This window comes from Argentina anserina, chromosome 4 (genome assembly GCF_933775445.1).
Source record: "Argentina anserina chromosome 4, drPotAnse1.1, whole genome shotgun sequence".
In the NCBI taxonomy this organism is placed as follows: domain Eukaryota; kingdom Viridiplantae; phylum Streptophyta; class Magnoliopsida; order Rosales; family Rosaceae; genus Argentina; species Argentina anserina.
Genome location: NC_065875.1, coordinates 769,342 through 787,039, shown reverse-complemented (window position 1 = coordinate 787,039; position 17,698 = coordinate 769,342). Strand labels below are relative to the sequence as shown.

Genomic DNA, 17,698 nt, shown 5'->3' with positions numbered 1-17,698 from the left:
ATAATTGTCATCCATGATAAGTGGATAACAAAGATAAAAATAATAAACAAACCTATTTAAAACATAAGAATTGTCATGCATACATATAATAAGTAAAGTAACAAAAGTCTAGAACTATATAATCCAACAAATGCACCAATATAGCTTGAAATCAAAGTTCTAAAGTCTAAAATGTAACAACCAAATATTAAGAACAATTGTTAAACTATGCTTCATGCTTCATGCTTCAAAATCAGCATCCTCATCAACTAGGAGATCTTCATCCAAATTATCATCTTCACCACCATCAACCTCATCAACACCATCACCACCATTACTATCATCATCGCTTTAATTCTTTGTAGGACTTTGTTAACAAAACTTGATATGATAGATTCTGGTATTAGCAGGCAGGTCGTAATTGTAGTTTGTTTGCTGATATAACCTGAAGGCTAGTTCCTGGCCCCAATATTGGCATATACATTTGCATAGGTTGCACATAATTGTAATTATGTAGCATTCTTACTTTGCAGATTACACATCTCAAATTGGCTCTGGTTAAGACAACAACGAATTCAGAATTCTACACCATTCTAAATAACTTTCCTTTTTTTTTTTTTTGACCAACCATACAATATCATTTACTAGGATTTACTAAATTCAGTCAACAATTTATTAAGACTTCAGATCGACAGATCAAAAGTAATGTGCAGTACTCTTCTATGTAGATGAAGCTTTATTTAACTAGATAATGGAAGTATTTTTGTTCACCGAAATTAATATTATGCTTTGGATAACCACAATCAATGAGAAAAGTGTTTTTGTTCATAGAACAAGTTGATCTCTAGTAGTGTTCAAAATACGTACTGACATACATGTAGAACAAGTTGATCTCTAGTTGTGTTTTATTACACATACTGACATACATGTAAATCCTTTACTTCCGGGATGCATCGAGTATTCAGACCAACAAAAAAAAAAAAGGAAGCATTTGAGAATTATGCAGGTTGGTTTGTACTTTGTACTGCTTTGTTTCGATAAATAAACAAGGCAACCATGCCAATTTGCCCACTTTTCTCTTCTTTGGCTTACAAAGAAAGAAAACAAAGTTCCAACAGTGGTCAGCAATTAGAACGATTTTCAAAATATCTCATCTCAATAGCTAGAAGTTCATCTGTACAATAAGATCAAACCCGGAAAAGAAATTAGCATACAATTACCAACTTTGAATCACCAGCTTCTACTTCTCCTTTAGCCATTGGGCCAAAACTTGGCAACACTTCATCGCCATGTTACATATCCTACTACATTCTCACAATACAATCAAAAATGCAATGAAGACAATAAAATTGGCTTCAGAATTTTCACCTGCATCGGGAGTATCTGGAAATTAAAGAAGATAAATAATATGATCTACAATCGAAATAAACAAAGAACTAAAACTGAACTAAATTAGCTTTCCAGTTCACTTCGTATCCAGTCTTGTGCGCACATCAATGCTTGGATAGTAGCAGGTTTCTGTGAACCCCAATCACGATCAAGCACTCTTCCACTGGTGTTGAATGCTGAATCCAATGAAGCTTTCGACATAGGCATTCCCAACACGTTGCGCGCCACCATAGATAAAATAGGATATCTAGGAGTGTGAACTTTCCACCAATTTAACACGTTAAATCCAGGGGCATTACGAGGAAAATGAGGTTCCTCCAAGTACTTGTCCAAATCTGACTTCGAGCCATCACTTTGAGTAGTTTCCTGCAGGTAAGTATCAAAGCCAGTCAGCCTATCCCTTGAGTCCCTTCCAAAACTGGGCAAGCGAGAACCACCACCTACTTGCCAAGCCAACCCTTGATCCAAGGAAGCTAAGCTGATGGAATGTTCGTCATAGAGCTGTTTGACGCACTCATAAACATCAGCAATCCGAGCCGGGGCACCAGTTCCAAAAATTTGCGCATAATAATACTCAACCAATTTCATCTTAAACTGTGGATCTAATACAGCCGCAACTGCTAATCCCAAGCTGCATCTCTGCCAATATTCTTCAAATTTGCTCCTCATCTTAAAGGCTAAAGAACTTATATAATCATCTGGATTCTTGCACCACTCATTCAAGTGCACGTATACACCACAGAGCTCATGAAAATAAAGATTTGCAGTTGGAGACTTGAATCTTGTAAAAGCATTAGTAACCTCAAGAAAGTGCTTCAAATAGCTCGTGATGACAGTGGCTCTATCCCATTCAGTATCAGATGGGCACATTGTGTAGACAGGGTCATTCTCTTGCAACATAGCAAATACAGCTCGGTGCTCCAACACAATTTCAACCATAGCATATGTGGAGTTCCATTGTAATGGATTGTCTAGACATATGCACCTCTCACCCTGGATTCCAACTTCACGAGCTAACTCATCAAATTTTGATTGAATTACTTGCGAACTTCTGACATACCGTACACTTCCTCGAAGCTTAGATGTCATCTCACCTAGAGCTTCAAGAGAATCCTGAACCATCATATTGATAACATTTACTGCACAGCGTACATCAAATAATTGGCCATTGCAATAAAGGAACTTATTTTGGCACTGCCTGTCTCTGACTTTCAAGGCTATATTGTCATTGGTGGAAAAGCTATCAAATGTCATGGAGAACAACTTCCGATCGATATCCCAATCCATAAGAGATCTTATGATAGTCTCTGAAAGCATGTCTTCTGTATGAGAAGAGTCAACCATGATGAAACTCAAAATCTTCTTATTCAACTGCCAAGATTCATCAATGTAGTGTGCAGTCAAACACAAAAACTCAGAACCATCCAAGGAAGCCCACATATCAGCAGCAAGGCTGATTTTACCAGGCAACTTATCCAAGACTTCACTCACCTTCTGCTTCTCTTTGGCATAGATCTCCAGACAATCAGCCTCCACTACTTCAGAAGACACAAGCTCAAAGAATGGCTGTAGATTTTTGACAAATACTCTGAATCCAACCTGCTCAACCATAGCCAATGGATAACCATGTAAAACTATCATTCGAGCAAGATCAAATCTACTTCTTGTTTGATTAAAGTTACTACTCCCATAGTTACCGATGTCATCTTTTGTTTGCTCTTGCTCAAACCTAATATTCACGAGGTTAATAGCTTCATCCTTCTGCTGTTCTTGATCGAAACTTGCAATAGTAAGAGCTCCATCCTTTTTCTTTTCTCTTGTTGTATAAAGAGGAGGTAAGTTGGCTCTTCTCTGACACCTTATCAAATGATTCCTCAAATGTGATGTCCCACTAGTACTTGACCCACTGAGTTTCTTTTTACAATGTCTACAAACAGCAATACATGTATCGCCTTTCTTAATCCTATCAAAGTCATTCCAGACAACAGATTTTAATCTGGTTGACTTCACAATTACAGCATCTGACATATCCATTGCATTGACCTAGTGATTCAACAGAATCTGCACATAACAAACATGCAAACAGATTCATCAATAATGATCACTAACCCATAAGTATACAGGATCACGTCCAAGTTTGGACATGCACAAACAAGACACAAGGATATGACTTCTCTGTACGGCTGAAAACAATGTAGAGGAACGAAAAATAACAAGCACACCAAACTCAAAGATTTTCTAGTAAATCTGCTAACAGATAATCCATGACTAGGCAATTTGCTCTGCTAACAGATAATCCATGACTAGGCAATTTGCCCGCGCTCCGCTGCGGGGTTAATACTGCTAACAAAATAAGAACGGAGCAAAACATGAAGATAGAAATTTGATAGCAAAAGTGAAACCAAAATGACAATTTAAATTAGAAGGATAAATGTACATACAAAGAATATAATAATAAATTGATGTTTACTTCCGTCCCTTCTGGCCTTTTCACATTTAAATTTACGGACAACTTAGGGACCATATCAAGCTTCTTGTTACATACTAAACTCTAGACAGTGAGAACAATGTAACAAATACACTTACAGAATCCTAAAAAGACATGTTTAGACAACTTAACAAGATTAGAAGCTCACAGACAGACAGATTGTAAACCAGACACAATAGTGGAACTCCTTGGGCCATTGACATTCAATTCTTTAAGCAAAAATAAAAACAAAAACAAATGCAGAGAAGGGCAATCAAAAGAAATTCACGCTTGGTGGTAATTGTCAATCGAGGAAGTCCCAGATGCGCAGAAGCTGAGGATTAAGGAAACAAGTAGTAGTGAGAAATGGGATCTGAATGGAAACAGGAGAGGGAGGAGTGTACGGTAAGAATCGTGCAGGTTTTGATTTTGGGGGAAATCTCGGAGATGGGTTTTGCCCCAATTCCTAGTTATATATGTAGTTCAAAACAAAGCAAGAAGAATCCAGAGCAAAGCAGAACAATTCCTAGTGCAGGTGATTCTTGCTAGTTCTTAACCAATTCATCAATGTCAAACTAAATACAGAGCACACTAATCAAAGGAAACTCAATCAAACTACTGAAGAGATGAGTCGTACCTTTTTTTGGTGACGGGAAGAGAGAGAGAGAGAGAGGGAGAGAGAGGGAGGGAGAGAATATGGGGTTTTTCTCGGATTCGAAGACCTGCGAGGGAAGGTATAGAAGATTGCAGATGATTTCGTCTGGGTTCACCTCCCTCGGTCTCCTTCAAAGCAACGAAAGAGATTGTGTGGCTTATACATTTAGCCATTTAGGTTTTATCAACATTAAAAGGATAATTGTACCCTAAAACGTATATAAATCGTATCCCGACAGTATCGTTGAGTTGACTTTGCACTACATAGTTATGATATGTTTTTTCATCCATGGATATACACGTATTCATACCGTATCCGAATCCGACACGGGTATAATACAGACATACTCAATTTTTCTCGTATCCATGTTATATAGATAAATATCAGGCAATTTGCCCGCACTTTACTACGGGGTTAATATTGCTAAAACGGAGCTAAATATGAACATAGAATCCAAAAAAAAAAGATAATGCAAGTTAGATTTCTCTTTAGGTTGTACCTAAATAATAACATTCCAAAAGTGGAATCATAACAATCCAACTTGAGACCAATAGATTTAGGAGGTGTACCAAAAGATTTGAGGCCATTCAGGTTGTATCTTTTCCCTTTAGGATTGAAATTAAAATCACCGTTTTACATTCACAATTAATCTCATAATAAGTATCTATGAAACATGATTCATATATAGAGGTCATTTCGTGTGTTGCAAGGAAATAAAATTATGTGTTGCGAAGAATTAAGATCATGGAAGAATTATTGTAAGCACTATGAAACTTTGCGGTACATAATAGCCTAGAGCTACAAAATTGGCTTGCATATTATGTTTCTATAACATTAATCTCCCACATTCTTACAAAATAACGAACAAAACATTCCTCGTTTTGAATCTTAAAAGTACAAAAACCATGCAAGTTTGAGACGGATATGAGTGATCTTCCGTGGTATGTGCCTCATCAAGAACCACTCTAAACTAACTAACTGAGTAAAGTCCCCCACTTTCCATAGAATTCTAGATGCAGAGGCAAGGAGAAATGAAAAGATGCACAAACTCAGCTTGCATACACAAGAACAGAACTCAAAAACAATGTCAAATAGGAAGTTTTTATACTACCTCTATAGAATATTCTGATGCTAAAACTCCATATGTAGAGTGATCACAACATCGGTTTGAGCTAAAAGATTTGCATCCTTAGATCTACTTGGTCCATAATGAACATACACTGATACGGATCCAGGTTGCACATGAGATTCAGTCTCTGCCTGTAAACACACTCAATTTGTTAAAAGAAGCTCTCATGGAGAGAAATCTTATCCACTGTGTACATGACATCCTGATATTACCAGAACTACCAACCTATAGAAAATGCAGAATACGAACAATATTCATGAAATAGCTTTGATTACCTGAGTGATCTATTCATTATATTCTAAGACATATATATGGTAGAGATAAATTTGACTGAAAAGTGAGTCAAATAACAAAATTTACTCGTAATTTCAAGGTGATTTATAGAGTGAACCTTCATTCTGGATAGAAACTCTTCGAGCTTGCTCTCGTTAGTTAATCTCTCGAAATATCAGATCTTGCATGTCCAAAACAACAAAACTCTAAATCAGCAGAGGCATTGCTCGAATGACATTATATATGTCTCAACGTACGTGTACGTCATCAGTTTCCATGTCAATTTCAACCATTTTATTTCACACTCTATAGATCGAACTCAAGATGAAATTGAGCTCTATTTATGATGGAGTAATAAATTTCATTGTATATTTATATACATATGATCTAATAATGAGCGCATACATGATATATGGCTCGATACCGATTTCCACCTTGTACAGTTGTACGCATAGTGGCATGGATATATATATATATATATATATGCCGTCCAACTATTAACAGTCAGATTTGCATGAAACGTACATAAAATTGAAAAACTAGTGTTACACGTTAGTGACGAATAGAATAATTAAGATCTCTTTCACCTTTCTACTCTTCATCGTCGGCAACGAAATCGTATTATTAAGATCCATAATGATGTTGATAAATGGCTAGTTGGGGATGGTCAGATCAGAGGTGAGTTTGAGCAGCAATTTCAGTTGATGTTTACTAGTAGGGGTAGTAGGGATTGGGGGGATTCCCTATCTGGAGTGTCTCCGATTGTTACCCCAGAGATGAATCTTGATCTTTGTCGATCTGTTACCCTTGAGGAGGTGAAGCTGGCTGCTTTTCAGCTTGGAGCAATCAAGGCTCCAGGACCGGATGGCTTCCCAGGTATTTTTTATCACAAGTATTAGGAGATAGTTAAAGAAATTGTTTGTAGTACTTCCAGGGATTTTACTGTTGGTCGTGTTTCTCTCCAAGATATTAACCAGAGTCATATTGTGCTCATCCCGAAGATTGAAAATCCAGAAAGGACTACTCACTTCCGGCCTATCAGTTTGTGTAACAACTCTTACAAAATTCTCTCCAAGCTCTTGTCCAACAGATTAAAGCCATATTTATCTCAGATTATTTCCCCACACCAAAATGCTTTTGTTCCTGAAAGATTGATACAAGACAATATTTTGTTGGCACATGAGGGGTTTCATTACTTGAGAATGAGAAGAGATGGTGATAAACAGGATATGGGGTTGAAGCTTGACATGAATAAGGCGTATGATAGGGTGGAGTGGGATTTTCTTAAAGCTGTATTGGTTCGTTTTGGTTTCTCTTGTGAGTGGATTTATCTCATTATGGCTTGTATTACTACAGTCTCGTTCTCTATTGTGCTAAATGGATATCCTGGTAAGTTTTTCTTTCCTAGCCGAGGGCTTAGGCAGGGAGATCCACTCTCCCCCTACCTTTTCTTGTTGATTAGTGAGGTTCTTTCCCTCAGACTTACTAAAGCTGTGAGGGAGAAACTCATTATTGGTGTAAAACTCACCCCCACTTGCCCTCCTTTATCCCATCTCTTTTTTGCTGATGATTCCTTGTTTTTCATGAAAGTTACTCTGCTGAATTGTACCAGGCTCTCAAAGTTATTTGTAGAGTACTGTAGAGCTTCTGGTCAAGTGATTAGTGTGGAGAAGTCTAGCATCTATTTTACACTCAACACTCCTGTTCAAATGAGGAGATTAATGTGTCTTATTCTTGGTATTAGTGGTACTACTTCTCCTGGAATTTATTTGGGATTATCTACTATATGGGCTAGATCCAAAAAATGGTGCTTTGGCTTATATTAAAGATCGACTGGGGAGGAAGATTGAAGGGTGGAAACAAAAAATACTATCTCATGCAGGGAAGGAAATACTTATTAAATCAGTGGCTCTGGCTGTTCCTACCTATCCCATGTCATGTTTTAGATTTCCTAAAGGTATTTGTGACGATATGAACTCTATTTTTGGGAAATTCTGGTGGGGGAAGAGTGGCTGTGACAAGAGTATTCATTGGAAGAGCTGGCAATATTTGTGTATGCCTAAGGAAAAATGAGGGTTGGGTTTTAGAGACCTTCATCAATTTAACCTAGCTCTAGTGGCTAAGCAGGCTTAGAGACTCATCACCGAACATGACTCTCTATGGGCTCAAGTTATGAAGACTAGATATTTTCCGAAGTGCTCTTTTTTACAGGCCAAGAAAGGATATCGTGCTTCATGGGGATGGTCGAGTTTGATTGAGGCAAGAGATTTTGTGGCTAATAATGGTCATTGGCAGATCATTAATGGTTCTTATGTTAATATATGGAGAGATAGGTGGATTCCTCTTATGTCCACCACCGGGGGAGTGTCTCATGTTCTACCTATTGGACCAATTCCTTCAGAGGTTCCCTTACTTGTTAATGATTTGATTAATTGGGGTGATCGATCTTGGAGGTTGGATGAGATTACTCAGTACCTACAACCGGAGCTGAAAACTCGTATTCTTCAGATTCCTATTGGGAGAGGGGTTGGCCGAGACAAATTCATTTGGCCACTTACTAAGAATGGTGCCTTCACTGTTAAGAGTGCCTATCATCATCTCCATCTTATTTCCAATACTTATGATGCTAATAAGAGTCATTCCTCTCACATCATCAACAAAGCAACATGGAAGACTATTTGGAAAATGCCCACTCTCCCAAAGATTAGACATTTTCTCTGGAGGGCTATCAACTGTGCTACTCCTACTTTTCTCAACCTATCAATCAAAATGAAATCCAACCCCAAGTGCCCTGTGTGTGGTGGTGAAGATGAATCAATTGAACATGCTCTTTTATTATGTCCGTGGGTCAAGTTAGTGTGGTTTGGTTCCCCATTGGGTATGAAGATCAATATGCAAGCCATTACTACATTTGATTGTTGGTTATTACATAACTATCAATCATATAAGGGGAAGGAGGATCGTGATTGGGCTCTTACCATGATCAGCTTCATTTGTTGGTTTATATGGAAAGCTAGGTGCCGTTTTGTCTACAGGGCCACTCCATGTTCCCCTGAACTTGTGATTTCTCTTAGCTCAGCTGCTGCCTTTGAGTTTCTGAGTACCAAAATTCATATCCATGCATCTATGATTACTTTCTCTGAATCTCCAACCCTCCCTGGTACAGTTGTGGTGTGTACTGATGCTTGTTGGGTAGATGAATTGAAAGGTGGTGTTGGGGTTGTGATATTTGATCATTTGGGTCATCATTTGGGGGGTTTAGCTGTTGTTTTGAAGGCAGAGAACGCTGAGATTGTTGAAGCCTGTGCTGTCTTGACTGGTGTGGACCTTGCCTTACAAAGAGGCTATAAATCAGTGAGATTCCGCTCTGATTCTCAGAATGTTATATCTGAGTTGCAGACAAATCGCACTTGTAATAATTGGAAAACATCAATCATCATGGAAGAAATTACCTGGAGGTGCCGGTTTTTGGATCGGATTGATTGGGAATGGATTCCCCGGGAAGCTAATCGTGCTGCACATGAGGCAGCCAAGCTTGGTTTTCGGACGGTGGGTCTTCGCTGCTGGTCGGAGACTCCCCCACCGTCTCTAACAATGGTACTGAGAAACGATAGACTCCCCTGTCCTCATTGATTTTATTTGTGTCGGAGCATATGCTCCTCTTTTTGTGCGTTGCTTGTCCTGCTTCCTCTCTCATCTGTTGAGCTGAGAATTAGACAACAATGCTTACTGGTTATTTGTATTGGGCTACAGATTATGGCTGAACCTCTGTTTGGGCGTTTGCCCCTTTTCTTATCTTTGAATATTCAGCTTTAACAAAAAAAACGAATAGAATAATTCTTTGGTAGAAGTTCTGTTTTTACTGTAGAATGAATCCTAATTTTCAACCGAATTTTCTAAATATTTATTGTAGAATGAATTCTAAATATTAGCCGAAGTCTTCTTCATGAATTGTCTAGACAGCAAGAAATTTAGAGACAAAACGCACTTCTATATATATGATGAATAATCAAATTCCAATAATCCACTAATCAAGGAAGAGGCACATTACATAAGAAACTACCATTTTATTTTTACTCAAACTAAGTTTGTGTTGTATGGTATGGGATGTATATGGCCATCGTACGTAATACATTTATTAGGATGTTGCGATGTTCTTAATTGTTGTCAAACCAGAACTGTTTCTGGAGATACTGAACGACATTGTTGTCAACCTGGAAGGCCTTAGTGAGAACATCAAGGTTGATTGGAGGTGTGGAGCCGAACACATTATTAGCTATGATGATGAGACCTGGGTTCTGGCTGCTCAGTCCGGCAAAAGCCACAGCTTTGCCCTTTCCTACGTTGAACTGGAAGTGAATAAGACCAACTGGGAAGACAAACACATCTCCCGCGTTCAACACTTTGGTGATGAGGCGGTTTTCAGGGTTGGATGTGACGAAGCCAACCAATAGTGTGCCTTCCATGACCACAAGGATTTCGGAGGCCCGAGGGTGGGTGTGAGGAGGGTTAAGTCCACCATATGGTGCGTAGTCTATGCGAGCAAGGGAGATACCAAGAGTGTTCAGCCCTTCTATTTGCTCCACATTTGCTGGGGTGACCTTGGAACCAAGCGGATTTGTTGTGTTTCCGGGAATCTGGAACCCGGACAAGAAGAAATCATCTGCTTTTACAAGCTTTGGGTCCTTGCAGAATTTCCCATTCACAAACACTGCAATATTCATGGAACAAACACGATATCAGAACATGCATTCATGCAAATACCAACAAGAATCATACATAAAACGTATACATATACTAGTGAGTAGATGCTAGTCTCTACCAGCAGAATCATATTCGGTGGTTTTAAGTGCTACACAGAAATCTTGGAGAGAACTAGGATCAGAGGCAGAGACAAGGTGGAAAGTAGCCAGTGCCAGTAGGGCAAAAGCTGCAGCAGCAGGGAAATGAGCACCCTTCATCATCGTGATTGCAATATTCGTATATGTTACTCTTTTGTATAACAGATAGTTGGAGGTGGATGAAAATCTTGTCTGGAGCAAATGCCTACTTATAGATGGAAGAGACGGACAGAGATACATATGAACTGGTCTTCGATATTGTAACGACCCCAAAATTTCAAGCTTAAAAACTCAAAATTTCAAAGTCGTTAAACACCAAACAATTTCAACGAATCGAAATCATTAAAAATGCCACAGCGGATCATCTCTGAGTTCAAAATACAACTCAGTTAAACCGATTATTACAACCCAAATTATAATTCAATATTATAACAAATGGAATTGCGTAATCCTCACAACAAACTCACAAGATACTCACACAAAATCCACACACAAGCTGGAGATAAATAACTTCAAATCCTCTGAGCGGTCCGTCAATTCCCGCTAATCCACACCTGCGGAGTTATCCACTACACCATCGAATTGGTGCACCGGGATTGTAAACACAAACCCGGTAAGCTTTACAGCTCGTATGAGTAAAATGAAAATATAACTCGCATATTAATATATATACGAAAATCCACAAATCAAACAAATATAAATGCACTCATGAGTCAATGGACGGCCCATCTGGTTGTCCCAAAGAAATATGAAAAGAAGCGCTCATGAGAAATTAAGTAACCCTTCTGGTTACCCAAATGCATTTATAATACGGGTACCAAGAACGCTGGTACACATCTGTTACCCCGCTCGTAATACACCCCCGATATTGGATAGCCACCCGCTACCCAACATCCAAAAAATCTGAGTACTCATGAGCAGATAACCACCCGTTACCTCACATGCAGTACTATGGCAGACAGACTAGAGCTCTAACTGTATCGTAACTTTCGCCCGGCCAAAGGCTAGGTTCCGACTTGCCAAACACGTACAATAATCTCACATCATATTGTACCAATCACGTCCGAAGACAAATCAACATTTTAACAATCTCAATGTTAAAAATCACGTACAATAATCTCACATCATATTGTACCAAAAATCATGTCCGAAGACAAATCAACATTTTAACAATCTCAATGTTAAAATCACGTACAATAATCTCACATCATATTGTACCAAAATCATGTCCGAAGACAAATCAACATTTTAACAAACTCAATGTTAAAATCACGTACAATAATCTCACATCATATTGTACAAATCAAAATCACATGCTCGATATTTAAATCTCGTCATCGAAATGACATAAATCACGATAAAATCATAACAGTATATTATATAGCAAACTATATATATATGTACATATTTACCATTTATACAATATATATATATATATATATAATCCATTATATCGTATACATGTCATATTTCATAAACACGTCCGAAGACAAAAACTCGTCCGAAGACAAAACTCGTCCGAAGATAAAACATTTTAACAAACTCATGTTAAAACCACGTACAATAATCACACCTCATATTGTACAAAAATCACATCACATGCTCAACATTTAATTCTCGTCATTCGAAATGACCAATTCCAATGAATTCATAACAGTATACAATATAGCAAACTATATATATATGTATTTATTACCATTTATACGATATATACGTAATCCACTATATTTTATACGTGTCGTAATTCAATATTAAAAACATTGCAAAAATCTTGAAATCACCGCAAGTTTAGATTCGTAAATAAGTGAGATTTTACTCACCTTCTTTCCTGCGTGCAACTTCCACGACCCTGAAAGTAATTTCCTCACTCGTTTCGTCAGTCACCTAATAGCACGATAAATGCTTAGAAAATGATACTTAAAATATCAGGTGACGAGTTCAGCACAGCTAAATGTTGTTCATAAAACATTGTTCACAGAACACTGTTCATGTTTACAAATCACTGTTTTTACTAAACCACTGTTCACAGTTACGGTTTTACCAAAACACTGTTCACAGTTACTGTTTTACCAAAACACTGTTCACAGTTACTGTTTTACCATGCCACTGTTTACAGTTACTGTTACAGATCACTATTCACAGTCACTGTTACATATCACTATTCATGCGGAGTTACTATTCACAGCCACTATTCATTCGGCGTTACTGTTCACCAACCGCCACCAATCATCACCAAATTTCACCACCACAACCTAAACAACATTTCCAACAACTTCCTAGTTGACACCAAGGTCTAAATCTGAGTCTAAACAGTCCAAACAACGAAGAACACAAAATTGGCACTATTCACAAACCCTAGAAATTGAAATTTTGATTCGGGTACTTACACTTCGATTTGGCTCGATTCCTTTTGTGGGAATGTTGCTGGGACTGAGACAAGCAAAACCCCCCAAGAATCTTGAGCCATGGTGGCCGGAGGAGGCGGCGCCGCCACAGCAGTAACTTCCGGCGGTTGCTACACCGTGTGTGGTTGTCGCCGGAGTGCAAGGCATAGCCCAAAAGATGGAGCTCGTCGAGCCCGTCAGTTTGATAGGTGGCACGACACGAGGCGACGTCGGATGGTGGAGAAATCGGCCGGAGAAGTTTTTTGGGTCGGGTGAACAGTACCGAGCTCGGGTGAACAGTAACCCGAGCTGATTTTTAGAAAAATCTGATTTTTAATCTCCTTTCCTTCATTTTATACTATTTCCAAAATCGGAAACGAACTTCCGACTTTAATAACTTTCGCGTCCGACGTCCGATTCGAACGTGTGACGTGTCCACGAACTCGTATCGATGAGCTCTACGACTTTCGTGAAGGAAGTTTTCGCAACCGAGCGACGGAATAAAAGTCGATCTATACGTTGCGGTAACGTTACGTTTTCTAATTAAACGATCTGAGAACGTTTCCGTTTTCGTTTCGAAATGTCGCAAACCTCCAATTGTCGTCTTGAATTAATTTCACAAGTTTAACACTTTGAAAATACTCGATATTTAGTTTCTAAAAATTCGGGTTATTACAGATATGCCATGTCTATGGGGGCAGGTAGTAACTTCGAACAATTAACTCCCTTGGTATTTCGAAGCAGGTAAAGACTTGGATATTTTTTGTTTTGTTTTAGAGTAGCTAAAGACTTAGATTGTGTACCAATTCTTGAGAGCTTAGCTAATTGACCTGCTCCATGTCTTAATAAAATTAACATAGTATCAAGAGTATATCCGTTTTAGGAAACATTTTTAAGTATGAGCTGCTACTATTCTAGTTAATCAAGTGTGAACAGAGGCTAGTTGTGACTCTACGTCTCTGAAGCTACAAGAGAAGAGTGGAAGAGCAAGAAATGATCAAAGAAACCGGGTGATACAAGTTAGCTGGTATACATTAATTGACCATTTGTCACAGTCAACAGACTTGAGCAGTCTCTATAGTCACTCCGTATCCATTTTCAGCTACAAACTGAAGTTTGACATGGTGAGGAGCTGTTCTGGTTCATACATGTGTTAATTATCAGCTTGGTATATTGAAAAGGTTTGAGAAAGCTGTTGTCATCACAGAAATTTTTAAGTCCTCAATTTTTCTCTTGCATTTGTTTTCTCATACTGCGTTTTTCCATGTATCTGCATTTAGTTTTTTTTTTTTTGTATCTTCATAGCACTGATCTACCAATTTCCATGACTTAGAGTATTTACGGAATTCTGCAAACAGAAGCAGCATAAATAAAAGTCTCCATCTTCTGGTGGTACATAGTAAGTGGACAAGAGAATTCGACCACGTTGACCACATTTTGAATGAACAATGCTTAATGAGTATTCGACATACTGTTGATGTTACCAGAAGGTTTCCTCCGTGTGAAAATGTTGATATCTATGGGTGAACAAGAAAAGATACCCAAACTTATGATTCCAATATTAAGAGAGAAACACGTCTTACACTCTTGAGACTGAGAATGAGGCACAACGAATGTGTGTTTGAACAGTAAAAATTAGTTCCTACTCCCTACAGAGAAGACTGATTGGTAAGTCCCTTGTAATTTGTAATCCAGCAAATTACTTTGACTGTCCCAACTGTCACAAACTCAAAATACACAAACCCTCTGCATAGTAGCAGTATATACACAGATGATAATACCAGTTTCATTCACAAGCCACTCATAAAGAAAGAAATCCAGGATGGGTAGAAAATGAAGTGACTAGAACGGAGGGAGAGAGAAAGAATTTTGCTGGAAATCTTGGGCGGGAGGTCATGGAAAGGATACCTACTTAATACTTTGAATATTTTGATATTAATCAAGTTAATAAGCAGGGTAGCATGCTTTCCTAGACCTCCCCCTCCAATGATTTCTAGATATTCCTTCATCTAATTCTAGTTTATTTGCATCAGCTATTGCTTCAGTTCTTTGTATAGTCGTTAACAAAATTTGATATGATAGTTTGCTGATATAACCTGAAGGCTAGCTCCTGGTCGCAATATATATTCAGGAGTGCCAATACCATATTGGCACATGCATTGCATAGATTGCACATTTTATGTAATTATGTACGTAGCCTTTTTACTTTGCCGATCTCACAACTCAAGTTGGCTCTGGGTAAGACGACAACGAATCCTACACCCTTCTATATAATTTGCATTCTTTCTTGACCAACCGTGCAATATCATTTACTAAGATCTACTAAATTCATAGTCAACAATGTTAAGACTTCAGATCGACAGATCACAAGCAATGTATAGTACTCTTCTATGTAGATGGAACTAACTTTAACTAGATATTGGAAGTATTTTGTTCACCAGAATATTATGCTTTGAATAGATGGGTATAAGTGTGCAACCACAATCAATTTATGAGAAAAATGTTTTTGATCATAGAACAAGTTGATCACTAGTAAATTAAAGGAGTAAAGTATCTTTTTCGTAGTGTTTCATTACACGTACTGACATACATGTATGTATATCCTTTACTACCAGAATGCATTTGACTGATTTGAGTACGTACCTTAGAGGCTTAGAATATAATGCAGCTCTTTCTCAGTGATTTGGAAAGAGAGGTAGTGTGGTGGTATCAGTTTAGCAGCCTCCTGATCGAGAATGATATTACAGAACACATGCTGGTCTGTTCACGACGATCTCCGTTAGAAGATTATAATCTATCTCAATTTATATGATGCATAATCAAATTCCAATAATCCACTAATCAAGGAAGACGCACATTACATTAGAAACTACCATCTTATTTGTACTCAAAGTTTGTATTGTATGCAAAGGCGGATTCAAGAATTAAATTTTGTCGAGGTTAATTTACTCCTTTGTAAGAATTTTTTTTACCAATGTTGTTTTTGGTGTTTACTTGATGATGAAAATGATATATCAGATGGGATGAAGAAAACAAGAAGGTAATAAACTACGAAGCACGAAAGCTTCACCAAACCTCCGATTCCCGCTCCGGAATCTGAATCGGAAGCGGAAGCGTGAGGAAACGCGTTGGAAGCGCGATTCCGGAAAAGTTATTTTTTGGAGCGCATCGGAAGCGCACGTTTCCAATTTGGAAGCGTGTTATCGCAATTAAAGAAGAAGTGTGAGGATAGTTTACTAACTTTATCTCACTTAATTTTCAAACCTTACAATTCAATCACAGAAGTGAGAGAACTCATCTTTCTCACTTTCTTCAAGCCTCCTTTAGTCCCCAAGTCCGAATAGTCGAATAGGAGCCAATTTACCCAAATCCTATCAATGATCCACCAAAACCGAAGAACAATTTGCCATCAATCTTGAAGAATTTCTTTCTGAAGGTATGCTAGTCATTGTTTCTCTTTCTAGTTCTTAAATTTGCATAATGTTGTTTTCTGGGCACTTTCTGCTTAGAATGCTCTACAAACTTCAATACTGATGCGATTGTGCTGATTTGTTTACATGGTTTAGCCGAGACAAGGGCAAACAAGTTTGTTGAACAATGTTTTTCGATTAGAGACTCCGATCAGGGTGTTTTGAGGCTTGCAATCTGACTGACGTGCACAAGACTGAGGTCCTAGTGATGTTTTTGGTCTGTTTTCTAGTGATGTTTAACTGTTTAAGTACTAATTAGGTACTGATAAAGATGAAATGTGGGTTTATTTATGTTGTAAGAAAGCAATAGATTACCCAGTTAAGAACTTAAGATGGCTTCCCCCAAAATAAGCTTTCTAGGCAGTTTTAGCTAGTCATTGTTTCTCTTTCTAGTTCTTAAATTCGCATAGTGTTGTTTTCTGGGCATTTTTTGCTTAGAATGATCTACAAACTTCCATAATGATGCGATTGTGCTGATATTTTACATGTTTTAGAAGAGATAAGGGCGAATAAGTTTGCTGAACAATGTTTTTCGATCAGAGACTCCGATCAAACTGTTTTGAGGCTTGCAATCAGCCTGACGTGCACAAGACTAAGGTACTAGTGATGTTTAACTGTTTAAGTACTAATTAGGTACTGATAAAGATGAAATGTGGGTTTAGTTATGTTGTAAGAAATCAATAGATTACCCAGTTAAGATGGCTTCCCCCAAAATAAGCTTTCTAGGCAGTTTTAGCTAGTCATTGTTTCTCTTTCTAGTTCTTAAATTCGCATAATGTTGTTTTCTGGGCAGTTTCTGCTTATAATGATCTACAAACTTTCATACTGATGCGATTGTGCTGATGTTTTTACATGTTTTAGAAGAGACAAGGGCGAACAAGTTTACTGAACAATGTTTTTCGATTAGAGACTCCGATCAAGGTGTTTTGAGGCTTGCAATCTGACTGACGTGCACAAGACTGAGGTACTAGTGATGTTTTTGGTTTGTTTTCTAGTGATGTTTAATGATAGGAGCACTTTGTGCGACGTTCTTAACATGTTTTTACCTCAATTTGTATTTTTCTTAGCCTTTATTGTTGTACTATTGAGTCATTAAGTCGTAGTAAGAGTC

At 38.0% G+C, this 17,698-nt stretch overlaps 2 protein-coding genes across 2 annotated transcripts; both read right to left on the bottom strand.

Annotated features, from left to right (window-relative positions):
• Window positions 1–1,152: 1,152 nt before the first annotated feature.
• On the bottom strand, window positions 1,153–4,620 carry LOC126791260 (zinc finger BED domain-containing protein RICESLEEPER 1-like). Its single transcript, XM_050517686.1, has 2 exons — window positions 4,473–4,620; window positions 1,153–3,429 (listed from the first exon to the last, which is right to left on the bottom strand). The coding sequence occupies exon 2, from the start codon at window positions 3,400–3,402 to the stop codon at window positions 1,432–1,434; it is 1,971 nt and encodes a 656-aa protein (XP_050373643.1). The 5' UTR covers window positions 3,403–3,429; window positions 4,473–4,620; the 3' UTR covers window positions 1,153–1,431.
• Window positions 4,621–9,862: 5,242 nt separating this feature from the next.
• Window positions 9,863–10,884, bottom strand: LOC126791264 (germin-like protein subfamily 1 member 11). Its single transcript, XM_050517691.1, has 2 exons — window positions 10,715–10,884; window positions 9,863–10,603 (listed from the first exon to the last, which is right to left on the bottom strand). Exons 1-2 carry the CDS (start codon window positions 10,854–10,856, stop codon window positions 10,050–10,052), a joined length of 696 nt encoding a protein of 231 aa, XP_050373648.1. The 5' UTR covers window positions 10,857–10,884; the 3' UTR covers window positions 9,863–10,049.
• Window positions 10,885–17,698: the final 6,814 nt, after the last annotated feature.